General features: G+C 43.9%; 2 protein-coding genes across 4 annotated transcripts in view; both read left to right on the top strand.

Moving 5' to 3' along the window:
* Positions 1-14,488, top strand: part of LOC117902757 — a 41,301-nt gene extending 26,813 nt beyond the window's left edge. For all 3 annotated transcript variants that reach the window (XM_034814348.1, XM_034814349.1, XM_034814350.1), the window contains 4 exons: positions 5,794-6,259; positions 8,488-8,816; positions 8,871-9,273; positions 10,547-14,488. In XM_034814348.1, coding sequence (XP_034670239.1) covers positions 5,980-6,259; positions 8,488-8,816; positions 8,871-9,273; positions 10,547-12,774 — 3,240 coding nt within the window. In that variant the 5' untranslated portion in view covers positions 5,794-5,979 and the 3' untranslated portion in view covers positions 12,775-14,488. The remainder of the gene's footprint in view (positions 1-5,793; positions 6,260-8,487; positions 8,817-8,870; positions 9,274-10,546) is intronic.
* Positions 1,312-2,128, top strand: LOC117902761. Its single transcript, XM_034814354.1, has 2 exons — positions 1,312-1,670; positions 1,728-2,128. The coding sequence occupies exons 1-2, from the start codon at positions 1,382-1,384 to the stop codon at positions 2,093-2,095; spliced, it is 657 nt and encodes a 218-aa protein (XP_034670245.1). The 5' UTR covers positions 1,312-1,381; the 3' UTR covers positions 2,096-2,128.
* Positions 14,489-15,609: the final 1,121 nt, after the last annotated feature.

Genomic DNA, 15,609 nt, shown 5'->3' with positions numbered 1-15,609 from the left:
TTAAACTTTTCTGCGTTTTTTTCAAGCATTTAAAATTTGTTAAACAAAGAACGAGAAAACATACAGACACACCCATGCCATCGTAACTACAGTATGATGATGATTTTTGTAAAACTCTGTACATGCTCTTGCCACATGCACCCAAGCCGCCAGAAACTTCTTCTAGACAAATGAGTTTTTCTTTAAGACCGTTCGCCCGTCTGAGTTTTCTTATGACAACCTTTAGTTTATTACTTTTGGTTTATGTTTTCGTCAGTTGGCCAAATGTTTTAGTTTTAGCGGCAGCGCAGTGGCAACAGCAGGGGGCAGGCAACTCCCATCCACAATCTACAGCTTTTTGTGGCAAGGTCTTTTTCACCAGCTCCATGGCTCCATGGTGACTTCAATATTTGGCAACAAAACGCAGCCAAAAGTTGCTGCAACATCACAAAAAACAAAAAAAAAGGAATAAGAAAAAGGAAAAAAAAATGAAAATCCGCCCAAGGCAAAAAAGCAATAACAAAATACTTATTATTATCAAAATCATTCATCATGTGGCTGCAGGCAATAAATTTTCGGCTTCTTGCTGCGAAATGCAGCAGCAACAACAACAAAAGGAGGAAGAACTACAAATATTTTGGTTGCCGTAGTAGTAGTAGTACTTGTACTAGTTGTGGTAGGTACGGCAGCTAACTGTTAATAAATCGCAGCTACAGATATCAGCCAACAGTTAGCACAGTTAGTAGGAGCAGCAGCGGCAGCTGGTGTGGCGCCACAGACGGCACGGAGTGGGGACGCATAAAAGTTCCGGGGCCTTGCCCCGCGAAACGAACTTTAACTGGAAGCGAGGCGTGGCCAGCGCTATAAAGCATTAACATAAAACTCCCGAAATATACGTTAAATAGAGAGAAAAAGAAAGAAAATGGAAACAGTTAGTGGCCCCAGATAAGAATATCCAATGGTGCCCCCTGCTCTGCCACTGTCGCTTTGCTCACCCAAGCTGTAAATTTTCACATTACTTAAGCGCTTTCATCAATTTCGTATTAAAAAAGTTTCGCCCAATGTTCATTATTTTGTCTTTGGTCCTCAGCAAGCAGACGCCAAAAAAAAAATTCGGAATTTATTTGATCAAAGATTTCGAAAGAATGAAATAGATTTTGTGATTTTTAAAGAAAAGCTAGAAGGAAAGGCTGGCTTAGAGTTTAAACTAGTAATAGATGCCCCTGTAGCATTTATTTATTTATGGCTTGGACTTAGCTTTTTGAGACAACAAAGCAAATAAAGCAGGAAGCAACCCGTGCTTAAATATTCAAACAAATATTTCAAAAATCACACAAATAGTAGTAGACAGAAAAAAAAATTCCCCGAGAACACAGAAACCAAATCACAATTTATACTCAACATGCTGCAGCCCCAGGATGAGGCACTAAAGGACGAATGTTCCACTGTAGTTGTAATGGCTGAAAATACATCGGAGGATCCATCGGAGGATGGTTGCCAGGACGGAGCTAAGCAGACACCAGACAGCAGCATGTCACATTATGTGGACGAGGTCCAGTCGAGTCAGAAACAGATTAACACACGCTTTACAGAACTGCTAAACTTCTTCGAGGGCTATGCAAAGATCATGGATGTAGAACTGAAGCAGCAGGGCGTGGTTTCCAATCAACTAGAATGTATGCCGACCCATGGTATGAGGGAGGAAACTACCATTCAATGAAACCTAATCTATAACACCCTTCCCAAAGATCATGAGAATACGTCGGTTATCACACAGTCGGTGGATCACACAGTCAAGACCGCCACCAGTGAGGTGAGCATTCAGACGTCCTTGTCGCTGCTGGAGCAACAGCAGAAAGCCTCCAAAGTAGTGGAGCAAGGAGTGTTCGTGTACACCACGGAAAAGCCCAGCCAGGCGCTGCAGCATACCATCCACATTGAGGTGGAGAATGTTCCATCGGAGACGGATATGCAGAGGCCGCCACTCCGCCAGAGATTTTGCAAAATTTTGGTCAATGCCTTGGAGGTTCTTATCGGCTGCATGTACATGGTCGGCGAAAATATCACCTATGTGATGCTGCTCAGTGTCCTGTGCATTTGGTGCTTCTATCGTTGAAATGTCAAATAAAATGCATTCCTTTTCCTTTAATTTGATTAAACTTTGGATCGAATTGAAAGACTCAATAGTTCTTATTTGCTTGCCCAGCAAGTGCTCTGCTCTATCAATAATCCATCAGTCTCCTATGTTTCGCTTCCTCTCGTCTTTTTGCAGTTCCTCTTTGGAGTACATTTTGCAAATTGCATTTCATTCTTCGACTTCCTCTTTGGCCATTGTCATTTGTAATCATCATTATCGTCATCGTCATCATTCTCATAATCAATTCACTTGTCATTCGAGAGCTGAATGTAATGCAGTGCAGTGCAGTGTAGTGCAGTGCCCTCCTCTGTCCCTCTGTCTATCTGCTACTCACTTGTCGTTATTCTCTTTGCCACTTGTTTGATAAATAATTGTCCGTCGTTTAGGTAGGTACATAAACATGCAAAAGTTATGAGCATATTGTGTGTATATTGTATATTGCCCATCCCATACCCCCATCTTGCGACCACATGCTGTGTGTTCTGGGCTGTATGTGATGTGGTGCTCTCTACGAGAATGCCTTCGCTAACGGCTCTTGGTAACCGCACGGCAAAGCCTCTCGCTGGGCCCCTGACCACATCATCAAATGCAAAATACGAAATGGTAAATGGGGAAATGGTAAATGGGAAATACGAATTTGCAGAACCAGAAGCAGAAGCAGCGTAATTGCCACCGCATCAGGCCCAAAGCTGAAACCAATAAACCAGCACACGTCGATTAGTTGCACATGAATGCGGCAACATGGGCAACGGCGGCGGCGGTCGCATGGTTAGGTGATGGGAGATAGGCGATGGGCGAAGCTTAGCTGCTGTGGCATTCGGAGATCTGGTGGGGTAAATGCTGCCAAGGCAGACAGTCAAACGACGTTGAGCTCATTTAAGCCATGTCTTAAGAAGCTTTTGGCTAAAACATTTTCTTGCCACTGTGTGGCAAGGAGAAAACTTGAACCTATGGAGGGTTTGAGTTGGAGTTTGACCCAAACAGCCCACAGGTGACCGACCAATTGGCAAAATGGTAAAACTGTGTATGCATGGGTGTCGCCGGTCTGCCACGAGCGAAGAGGAACCGCAACGGGACGTTGCCTGACAACAGATTTCACATATTTGCGTAACCCCCAAGCGGGCCCCTTGAACCCTCTCTAACCAGCATCGACTAACCAAGCTAACCAACCTAACCGGCGATTGCTCATTCGCTCAGAGTGGTGGAGTGTTGGAACAGGGCGGAGCGGTGCGCCTTCACCGCATTCCAGGCGAAGCGACGAGGAGAACCGACCATGAATTTTGCATTTTGCTCTGTGTGTATTTTTAGCGGGGTCTGCCGTTGGGCAGGCAGGCAGGCCTGTGATTCATCAAAAGAGCGGCGACAGCTGACAGGCCGACAGCTACGCATAGAAATGAATTATACAAAAACTAGATAGACAATGGGCAATAATGCCTTACGCCTCACATTCCCCATCCTCCACATCGCCACCCGCCCTAGCTCTCAGGGGGAAACACCTGAGGCGACGACGAAGCGAATTGCCTACGCTTATTCTTTAGTAGTTGAACCCCCCCGAGAAACCAGTTGACAAAAGGCAACGAACGCTGGTCAAAAGAACCAAGTGAGAATCAAAATATACTAGAGTGGGCTAGTCTACACCGAACCTTGAATGCCCTCTGTTTAGAAATCCATGGGGTTTAATTAAGATTTCAAAATCAAATGGAAATCGTTACGATTTCGAAAGACATTCTGAATATACTGATAATTATGGGTATTACCCAAATGTACATTTATAGGTTCCGCCTGCATTCATTTAAATCTTAATACTACATCATTTTTATATATTTTTTTTTTTAGTTTTCCGATAAGACTTGTTCAAGGTCAGAACTACTATATATGTATGTACATATGTATGTAATACGTTTGTGTGTTTGTTGAGTTTATTGGATCAAAGGAAGTCGCTGTAAAAATACTCTAACAACTCTAAATAAATACTACATACTCTAAATACTCTGACTCTGGAGCAGCATTTTAGGAAAAGTATTTTAAAATCCCATTGCTTATCGAACTTGTTCAGATAATTATCTCTAATGATTTCATTAAGATTGAGTGTCTAAAAGGGGAAATGGCATTCTCCCCGGATACGACAAACATTTTTTGTTATAAAATAAAATGCACATCTGCTTCCGACCATAAGTTTTTATTGTGATTGTTACATTAATGTGCTGTATGTACATATGTAATTAAATACATAAATATGTATATGTATATGTACATATGTGTGTGTGGCTTTTGTTTGTATTCCAAGCCAACATTTTGCAGATCGTTCAACTTAATTTTTGATGGTTTGAATAGAAAAGTTTTGCATGGCAACCCGCCAACAACCCCTACATTGTATGTAGGATCGTTGTGGTTATGCCCCGTCATGCCGATCAAGAATTTGATACATACGCCCTTATGTAAATAAATACATATGCTTGAGTACATAACTCAAGTACAGTGAGACCTACCACTGTTAAATTATTTTAGCTTGAGAGACGTCTAGTAAATTGAGACGGGTGAGATGCGAGTGTACAAAGATGTGAAACTCGATTGGAAATCTGTCCGCCAAGTGGACTTTCACTGTAGATACAGCATGGGCCACATGTATGTAATTGTGCACATGAGTTTGCAACATTCTGTTTGAGGTTTTTTCTTTTGCTGTTTTTGGCTTGCTGCCTTCTGGCATTTGCCTTCGCCCGAATGGTTTGCCAACATTATGACAAAGTTATGATACTCTTTCCTGGGAAAGCACATAAAAAAGTATCAGAGCGAAGGCGAAGGCACACAACAAAAGCCAAAAGCATGCAGAACAAAACGAGTATGTGTATGTATGGGTGCATGCACATACATAGAATGTATGTACGAGCACCCCCCTCCCGAGGCCCGATTACGTTGTCGCATAACGTTTGAAGATGACGAGCTGCTGCCAGTGCCAGACGTAGTGGCTCTGCCTTGTCCGCTGCGATATGGGTTGTGTGGAGGGGGCAGCTGGGTGGCAGTGGGGGCGGCTGTGGGAATCAGCTGCAAAGGTGCGGCGACATTGAACAAGCCAACGAACGGGCGAGCGTCGCGAGAGCAGCAAAGCCAGAGCCGAAGCAGAGTTAGCTTTGCGTCGTTTACTTTTCTGATAACGTCGTCATCGTTGGGCTAAGGCAATGATAATTTATGCACCACACACGCACGAACAGTCATCACACCGACAGCACACGCACACATCAACCGCCGAGCTGCGGGAGAGGAATCCGAATTTTTTTAAAGTTTTTTGTTGTTGTTGGTATACTCTGTAGTAGGGGTATATTTGTTGTTAATCAACGTTAATCTTTATAATAGACAGACAAAAACCAGCAGCTGGAACGTTATTAGTGTTCCAGCTTCCTCCCGCTCGACTTTTGTCCAATAATTGCGCCAATTCAGTACAGTATCAGGAATTAGAACTCTCACAAATTAAAATTTATTTTTGCTTTAAAATAAAATGATTCAAACTTAGATTCTACTGTTAAATAACTCATAAAATATTATTTGATTCATATGCATTTGAGTGTATTACTCAGCGCTAGTAAGTGTGTGCAAGCGTCAGAAAGCTGTGTATTTTGTTATGTAAACTTCTCTCACTAATTTTTCGCTCTCGCGCTCTCTCTCTCTCTTTCTCGTTACAGCTCGGCACAAGATCGGCGCGGCGCTGCATTACTCTGCATTTCGTATTTCGTGTTTGACAGTTGACAACGAGAGACGCTCGGGCGCGCACAAGCAGTTAACTTAGACCCGACGGCGACGCGTCGCTGCCGTCGATCGTCGACGCTTTCGCGTTTCCCTTTTTTTTGAACGCGGGTGTAATTGCGATTATGAACGAGACCTTCAAATTGTCCGAAATGCAACGCACTAATATCGAGTTTGAACGTCAGCGTCATTTGGCCAATTGGCTTGTGAAGAGCAGTCCCCACATGGCAGCAGCAGCAGCAGCAGGAGCATCCACACCCACATCCACATCAGGAGCTCCAGCAAACACGGCAAACACTGGATCAACAGGAGGAGTGGGGGCAGCGGCAGGAGGTGGTGCTGCGCCAGGCGGCGCGCCCAGCAACAGCGGCGCAGCTGCAACAGCAGTAGCAGCTGCATGTAACGGTAAGCAAAGATTGCAAAGGGGGAGGCGGGAAAAACGCTCGTAGGGTGTACGAAAGGAAGGCACGCGCTCCAAACAGCGAGAGAGAGGGAGAGCGAGAGAGAGAGATGGTGTGTGAGAGCAAATAATTGAGAGAGTACGTTTTTTGTTTGCTCATTGACGTCGTTATTTTATGCTCTTTAAAGAAGTATCAGTCTTTTAGTTGGGCCCTTGTAACAGGGAAAATTGAAATAAACTAACGGAAAATAAAATAAAAATTATAACAATATTCCGTTGTGGCCAATTCTAAGAATTAAATGTCATAAACCAGTGTTTATATCGTATACTTAATATTGCAAAAACAATGTTTGCTTGTGGCGTCTTCTGGGAATCAGTGAACTTGAGATTTGCTTTGCATTCTGCTGTGAATCGGACGCAGCTTTGTTGCTTCACATAGAAAAGGAAATATTAACTGGAAGGTAAAATAAACAAGAAAACAGCATTTTGACACTTTTTATACACTTCCCCATCAAGTTTGATTATAAAGTTCTACTCCCAATCATTTAGTTCCATGAAAATCTGGAAAGAGTATGAAAAGCTCGGCCTTCCCTTTAGTTTTTTTGTTTGCTATTTCGTTGTTGTTGCTTCCACTGTGAATTTTGTTACCTAGGCGCGCGTCGCTTCGCGTAATTTCACACGAAACGTGACGATGACACAGCCCCCCTCGCTATCATTCTGCTCGCTCTGTTCATTCTGCTCGCTCTGTTCATTCTGCCATTGCTTCTGCCTCTCTCTCCCTCTCTCGCTTTCGCTCTCGTGTTGGCCGCAATTGCAATTGATATTTCCCAAAAGATAAGCGTAATTTCACAAAACGTTTAGCTCTTTCGCTGTTATGCTGTGATTTCTGCCTCCGCATGCATTTACGTGTGTTCATACATACAAACATATGTATATGCATTTGCGTATGTGTTTATTAAACTCGAATTTGTAGTGTGCGTGTGTGTGAATGGTGCAAAAAATTAAGCCAAATGTGCGCAATTAGAGTGAGTAATGCGCTGCCACCGACCACCAATCGGTCGAATGGCTGAGGGGAGAAGCAGTACTAACCGCCCGCACCATGGGCAGCAGTCGAACAATGAGCAATCTAAAGTCGCGATATCTCTTTTTAATTGCACCGCTTGAAGTTCAATGAAAACAGTGACAGACAATTGCTTTTTGGATGTCGATCCGATAGCCGTTGCCATTGGAGTAGGTGGGGGCGCAGTGGTATCTTGTCGGGATCCAGAAATAGTTAACTGTTTGTTTGGTTGTTAATCGCCTTAAGTGCTTGAGTCTTTTATTATTGCTTCAATGGAATGAGCAGCGATATCCGATCCGAAATTTAAGTACATTCAATGCCATTTGACCTAGAGTCACAGACCTTTTGGGTTTTTGGGGGTTCTTCCTGAATATTAGCTTGGGAACTCCCAAAACACATACAATTTTTGCAGTCCCAAGTCCCAAAGTGGAAAAGATTATGAAAAATATTTGAGAATAAAATCCACTTACTTTTCATTTTATTTTAATTTCTCAGCTACTCTCAGAATCACTAATTATTTATTTTTCAAGATCCTCAAAAACTATTATTGTTATTTAGGTTTTTTTAGGCCAATAGAAAATATTTTTGAATGAATAGTCATTCATTCCCATTGTTCAGATCATCCAGGTTCATATACAAATGAGAGCAATGAACGCCGAGATCGTTTTACAAATAATAATACAAACATATTAAAAAAGGTATAATTACAATGAAAAATAAAATAAAAAGTTAATTTCCGCTATCGACTTGGAATAGCACTTTCCACATTATTTTCTATAGAATTTTCTTCATTGTTTTATGGTCACGCTTTAAGGCGATTTTCGCCCACTGTGTGTCATCGTCTCGTTGACCGATGACTGAAAATTAGCTGCGCTTAGCAACAGTTTTGAACCACTTGCCAGTCCGTTGCGTCACGCCAAATGAAATTCGCGTTCAATGCGGCTGTGAACGTGACTGTAGCTGTGACTGCGGCTGCGACTGCGACTGAGGTCTCTCTGGGATGCACAACTATTCGCAGATTTAGAAGTAGAAATAAATGTAGATGTATTCTGGGGGTTGTGGTGTGGGTTTTTCCCACTGCCGACTGCTGCGGCAATTATATTTTTATACGATTACCTCACTAATGCTCACCCGCCGCCCGCTACTCTTTGCGTTTTGTGTTTTTTGTTGCAGGTGGAGCACCAGCGGGCGCCCATCCCGGCCACATGGCTGCCGGAGCGCGCAAGCCCAAGCTGCGGCGATTCAACTCCCACGACACCAGCTCCAACATGTTCTCGGTGGCGGAATTTGAGAACGCCCGACTGGCGCGCCGCAACGAGATCGAGCTGAACCAGCGGCTGGCCCGACGCCTGCGCAACAGCGCCAACGGCAGCTACGGCCTTGGTGCTGGCTCTGGATCTGCCGCAGGCGGCGGCAACGGTTACTCTGGCTTCTGTGGAGGTCTCAACGGCAGCAGCGACTACTCGACCGGCGACAGTAAGGCCTCCAAGGGAAGCAGCGAGGTGAGTTGCCATTTCCAATAGTTCTTGCCCATCTTAAACAATTCATGTTTACAGTCGCAGCAGGAGCCGCTGCCCGCCGACATATTCCTCGAGCGGTTCTCGCTGCCCCGTGTCGTCCGCATCCTGCATGCCAGCAAGAGCTCCAACGAAACCCTGCAGTCCAGCTCTTCGCACGGCTCGTCCACGGCGGCCTCGAGTAGCTCTTCGACGGGACCGAAGCCAGTCAGTGGTGGTCCAACGATCACTAACAATACCGATACGGGCACTGGAACCCATTCCTCCTCCAGCGCTGGGAGCGGCAACAACAACAGCAACAACCGGCCATGCAGCAGCGGGCACGATGAGCTTTTCCTGCTCTACAGGCTGGTGCGACAGCGGAACATCTATCATGGACACAATGCCAAGACTCAGGCGTCGCAGCGCAAGAAAATCGTGCTAATACCACAAGAGTTTCCAGGTGCGTTTCCGGAACGTTGCTAATTTTAATTTCGTTTCCATTTACATACTCGTAATCATAAGATAGTCGTAGGTAGTCGAATGGCATCGGGTTCTGTTCTCTTCATGACGAATGCATATGTTGAGGCATATTTGTGGCTGATTACGTGGGTCCAGACTCAGTTAGTCACTCAATCCATGCCTTGGGGGCTGTGGCCCTCTAGCATATGAGTAAATATCTCCCTTTGCGCTGAATTCGTTGTTTGCGTGTCACAGTCACAGTTCAACAATGAAAAGTAATCGCAACTATTGCTCATCATCACCCCACCATTATGCAATGCGGGTGGAGCTGGTTTAGGGGAGATGCAATGCGGGGTGCTCTATGCGGGGTGCCAGTGGCAGTCAGTCAGTCAGTAGTGACTTCTTCTGGTGCCCTCACCCGCCATTGCGGTGGTCGGTCATCCATTGTTTTAGCTCAACGCGTAACGCCATGTGACTTTTCACAGCCATTTGGCGTTTGTCGGGGCGCAAAGTAAACCAAAGTGTGCAAATATTATGCAATCTGCCAATTTATAGACCGACTGCAATCGGTGTATTATCATTTTACTCATTCAACTTTTAGTGCAGTGTACATAAAAGAGAAAAAAGAGCCAACTGGGCTAGCTGGCAAATTGGATTGATTCAATTTGTGTGTCCATATTGAGTTTTACTCCTCTGCTGATTCAATTACAATTTAAAACAAAGAAAAAAGGTTTCCCCTTTAGATGTCCGTCCATCAGAGACAATATTTGATACGTTGAGATTGTAGCTGCCAGTCTTTATCTCTTTTCTCAATTAAATATTTAGATATAGAATCGCCTGTCACTAGCAATAATTACTTTAATCAAATTGTAAAGCAGTATCTTGGGTTTAACAACGGAAAACCTTTGATAATGTTTTATTTAACGTTTGGCAACTTGCCAAACTGTTGAAATTTACAAGCTGTTTAGCTGTCATACCATAATTTGAGATCTGCTTCATCTTTATCTCATTTGACATGAAACGAAATCATTTGGCAGCTTTGGGCAGCCTTTTTTAATTTGCTAAATGTAGCGAAATGCGTCATGTCCTGCACAAGAAATGTATGTTGTGTTTAAGAGTATTCTCCTTTGCATATTCGGGATACCATTATCGTCCTGCCATAGATGACCTTTTGTCCATTTCTATTTTTAATCCATTCTATATGCTTGATAAAAGTTTGTTTACCTTTTAAAAATATGTACCTTTTTTTTTGTACATTTCTGACAACGCTGTAGGCTATTTCTCGCTGCTCAATGAGAAGGGTCTGCCGACAGCCACGCAATACAGCTCGCTAATGCATCTGGTACGGGAGCGGGTGTACAAGTTCGTTTCGGTGGACAATATGCCAGCTTTCACAGAGTCCTCGCCAGCGGGCAGCGCCAGCAGTCCCACGCACGAGGGCTGTCTGCCCGTCATCAAGGGACGACCACAGTACGTCAAGACGACGGCACGTGGCGGACAGGTGTTTCGGCTACTGGCCGTATTCGAGGACGGAAAGCAGGAGCATGGACATGGCCAGGGACAGGCAAACTTGTCCCAACACGGCAGTGGGAATGTGTCCAAGTCCCATTCAAGTGGCTACATCGGGCGCGAGAAGGAGAAGAACCGATACGCCCAGTTGCTGAACGAGAACCGTCAGGTGATGTACGTACCCCTGGCCACCAAAGGAAAGTTCTACGAGATTGAGCCGGGAGTACCGCAGCTGCTGCAGAAGCTGGGCGATGCGCAGCGCAAGATCAATCCGGAATGTGTACACCGATTGGGGGCACTGGTGACGGCGTCCAAGCTGTTGCCGGTGACCCTGCGCTACATCTCGGGACCCGCCGGACCGGAGATACCCGAACAGTTGTGCATCAGTCAGGTGACCAAGGAAGATGTGGCCGTTGGTTGCCCCATCGAGGACGTTGACACGCAGACGCCGCTGCAGCTGAGGAAGTTTTACCCCAGTCGAGACATGCAGCTGATCAAGAGTTACCTGGGCTTCGATTCCGAGCAGAGAATGCTGGCCAACACCAATGTGCAGAATATGCTGAAGTTCTGCCAGTTCAACTGCGATCAGTTCCTGCGGCTGGTGGAGGTGGAGCTGGTGCAGCGCTCGGAGCGCTCTGGCAGCAAAACCCGTGAGGGCCTCAGGATCCTAAAGCCCCTCCACTTGCCTCGTATTTTGAGGCGAGAGAAGAGCACCATGGCGGCCCACGAAAAGGAGGATTCGATTATATTCCTTACCAAAAGCGATTTGGAAAGTCTGGAGGCGAAAGAGGCGGCGGCGGCAGCAGCATCTGCTTCAGCTGCCTCCTTGTCGGATGCCGGAACCAATCGCATCTCGGAACGCATGAAGGTGTTTCAGTCCACCAAGAAGAAGTGGTTCGGCAAGCAACAGCAACAGCAGCAGCACCAGGAGAAGCTGCCACTCGACTCGGAGCTGGATGCGCAGGCCAAGCGAATGAGCATGGAACGCTATACGGATATGTCGAAGCTGCTACAGGCGCGATTCGGCTCAGATCAGGAGCAGCCAGAGCGGGATGCCATCTCTTTGAATAGTGGCGGAGCCTCGGATACCGAGACCACCACTCTGACCACCATAGAACCCAAGTCCTTGGACACGTTGCTGCAAAAGTCCATGTCGCTGCAGGACATCGAGCTGTTGAATGGCCAGTGCAAGCCTCGTCCCGATCTGCTGGCCACACACAGTCACACAGATGCCATCAGCGAGGCAGGCACCGAACTGGAAGATGTGGAGAATCAGACGCCGCCGCCGCAGTCGTTCATTACCGAAAAGCTCTACAATGAGTTTCATGTGAAGACGCGCCAGTACAGCAAGTCCTCGTCGAGTCTCCACCAAATGCGTCACTTCTCTTTACCCCAGAAGCTGCAATTGCACGAGGAGGCGGAGCAGGAGGATCGCAGTCTGATGCAGTTGAAGGCGCACCAGCAATCCCTGACCAAGCAGCCCGTCACGGGCCGTCGTGCGGCGGGCGGAGTCTGTCTGCTGGGAGGCGGACTGAACAATATACTGTCCCCGGTACCGATCTCATCCTTTTCCCCGGTGGAAGACGATCTTCCCTACTCGAGTGTGCGCGACTCCTTGGTCATGGCCAGCGATGGCAGTCTGCAGCCACAGGTTTCTGTGCGGGCTCCCGCACCAGTGGACTACACCAAGGAGAACATTTATGCGGAGATTTGTCCCTCGCATACCGTCGACACCTTCTCGGGCGCTACACAGTTCACCCATGTTTTGGATGACGGCGATGGGGATGGTGATGGGGATTATGCCTCTCTCAGGTATCCGACCAGTGGACCTCAGTCCGTCAGTCGCATCGAGATCAACGGTGGGGCCTCGAAGAGCGCCATCAGCTACCACACAGTGTACTTGGGCGAGGAGCCGCTGGGGGAGAGACATGCGGCTCATATTACCACCGTAGAGCTGGCCGGTGAGGACAACATATACAATACGCTCAAATGATGACTAATGTGATTCCGGCGACGCAAATTGGCCGGCGCAAAGGGACTGTTTTAAGGGGCAAGCAAGTGGAAATATTTCACGTGATCTAATACTTGCTAAATGTTGTAGAAAAATCATTCATTAATATTCTAATATTGTTGTAGGTCTCATACTCGAACTGAATCAAAATATCATTGTAAACCAATCTCTTGGATCCCGAAATGTATTTCTAAGTATTGAGACTAGAAAACGTAGAGAAGAGACTTCTTGGGGCAGCTCAAACTGATCTGATAATTGAATATACATTATAATTTGAACAACTTTTCGTACAAGTTTTGCAACAGGGCAGTCTTTTAATCTTTGAAAGAAAATGAATTTATGTTTTAATTTGTATGAAACGTTATAATTCTTAAACAATTTGTCCATAAAAAGACACACACACAAAAATCTGTATTATAATCATATACATTTTCCTTGCTTGCCCTCTGATTGAGAGATGCAAACAATCTCAAAATTGTATTGCGGCTTGTGCACAAACTGAGAAATTTAGGTATTTTGAATATTTCTCGTTTAGCTTTGTCCAGGGAAAGTGGGAAACGGAACGGAATGGAAATCTCTGTCATAAAAAGAAGTATATATACATATATGTATATATATATATGTATATATATATTTGCAGCAATTAGTATTAGTTATTAGCATATGGAACAACTTTGTAAATGAGACGTCCAGGTGGGCGACGAAAAACCCCTAGAAATGACAACTCAAATTGTAATATTATTATAAAACAAAAAAAGTGAAGACAAGCAATTTGTATTGTACATACGAGTATATACTAGATGTATGGGCAATTCTATTTCCTTGTCCTTGTGTACCGCCCCACAACCTGTCCCTGACCCTGACCCTGTCTCTGTCTCTGACCCTGAACCCTAAACAAAGCAAAAACACAATGAAACTGAACATTTGGAAATTGCAATATTATACAATTGTATACATTACTTATATACATATAGATATACCTTTATATATACAAACACACATACACATACACACACATATACATATAAATATATAATACTTATATAGAAATCTTAGTGCGACCTAAGGTATTATTAGCTCGTAGGCAATCAACAAGTCAAATCAAATCATAAGCGATACACATCTACATGCGCATATACTTACACATGCATACATACAATTACAGCTATCTATTGATTGTATATTTACAAAATAGCAAGCAAATTTATAGGGCATCAGGCCTAACTTTTACACGATCTCTCGTATTATGTCGTTCTTTTTTGGAAGTGAAGAAGTTACATTGGAAGTGAGGCATGTCCACATCGTACAGTGATGAATATTTTTTATTATATGTATGTAAAGTGTGTAGTGTACCATACGAGTATGTTTGCTGGTCCGCTGCGCTAATGAAACTGAACATTCGGAATCTTTTTGGGTGTGGTATAATTAGTGGACAAAATATCGAGCCATATTTAATTGCAGTCTCAAGGTAGTGTTTAGACATTAAGATCTTGGTATGTCTAGTCTAATTGAGAAAAGAAAAGAAATGGGAATCTGGTCGATGGTCGGACATGTCGGGCTTTCGTTCTTGTAATGGAAACAAATAATGGATAACTTCGGTTAGCCGAAGGACTCTTCAATATATACATACATACATATACTTTTTTTTTTAATTGGGTACTACATAAATAAATATCTAGCAAGAATTATGAATTTTTAAAAATGTATTTTATTTTATTTATTACCACAAGCAATGCCTTTTGATTTTATTTTAATTTACCCTTTCAAAATGGCAAACAATCAAGTTAGAACTTAATAATGAATACAGCATCTAACTATAGTCTAGACTCTAGAGAGTAAAAACCAGAGAAAGACCCCTGTATAAAACGGAAGCAATACTCACCAAATAGCTATGATACTAGTTGTAAAACCCTTCTGACAGTGTCGACGGTGTCCAGCAAATGGGACAGCAACAGGATCAGTCAGTGTGTGTGATAGTAGCTAAGTAACGAGAGTACCATTTATATCGGTATTAGGTACTCGTATGCTGTACAGCCGGCCGTAAGGAATATTACAATATAATATGTATGTACATTGTGTAGAATGTACTGAGAGTAATAAATGGCATTTCATAGTTAATAGACATGTAAGACAGGCTTCGCTGGAGCGCAAGGGTGATACAATATTGATGGAGATCGTGTTGGGATCGTGTGTGTGTGATCGCCGACAATCCCTCTCTTTCTCTCTCTAACTGATAACAAATAGTGGTCAGGACAATGATGATGATGGAGAGTTTGTATTATGATAAACTATTAATTAAAGCAACTACCCGCCAGCATATAAATTGGTGTGATAACAGTGGGCATCAGGGATTTTTTTAATGGAGTGGCAGAAAATGCCAGAGAAAGCACTGAAATATGGGGAAATATGTATCTCCCTCTTCTGATTGTCCCATTTAAATGCCGCCCGTGTTGGCCTTTTAAGAACATTGATTCTCAACGAAGAAAGAAGCAATACAAATTTCAATATGGAAAATAAGGGAGAAGAATTTGTATTCAAGCGGAACGAATTAAAACCAAACAAATATCCAGCTAAGTAATCATGTTTTTGGTGTCTATGTTAATCCCTAGAATTTCCGAAAGCAATTAATCAATTAGATTTCAATGTCAAGCATTAGTAGAGCCCACAGCAAAAAAAACAATACACAAAGTATATAAATATTTATATCAAAAATATATTCATCAAATTCAAAGGATAACCTTGTAACACTTTTAGATTTTCAACAAAAAAGCAAGAAGCAAGAGCCCAACATTTTGTTGGAATTAGTGAGGAGAGAAG

This window comes from Drosophila subobscura, chromosome U (assembly GCF_008121235.1).
Source record: "Drosophila subobscura isolate 14011-0131.10 chromosome U, UCBerk_Dsub_1.0, whole genome shotgun sequence".
Classification (NCBI taxonomy): Eukaryota; Metazoa; Arthropoda; class Insecta; order Diptera; family Drosophilidae; genus Drosophila; species Drosophila subobscura.
Note: the sequence above shows the minus strand (reverse complement) of the source record. Positions and strands in the feature narration are given on the sequence as shown.

What these genes read in the sequence shown, in the direction of transcription:
- LOC117902761 (XM_034814354.1), top strand. Translation starts at nt 1,382, where the DNA reads ATGCTGCAGCCCCAGGATGAGGCACTAAAGGACGAATGTTCCACTGTA. An exon ending in AGAATGTATGCCGACCCATG is followed by an intron (nt 1,671 to 1,727) that starts GTATGAGGGAGG and finishes CCCTTCCCAAAG; the next exon opens with ATCATGAGAATACGTCGGTT.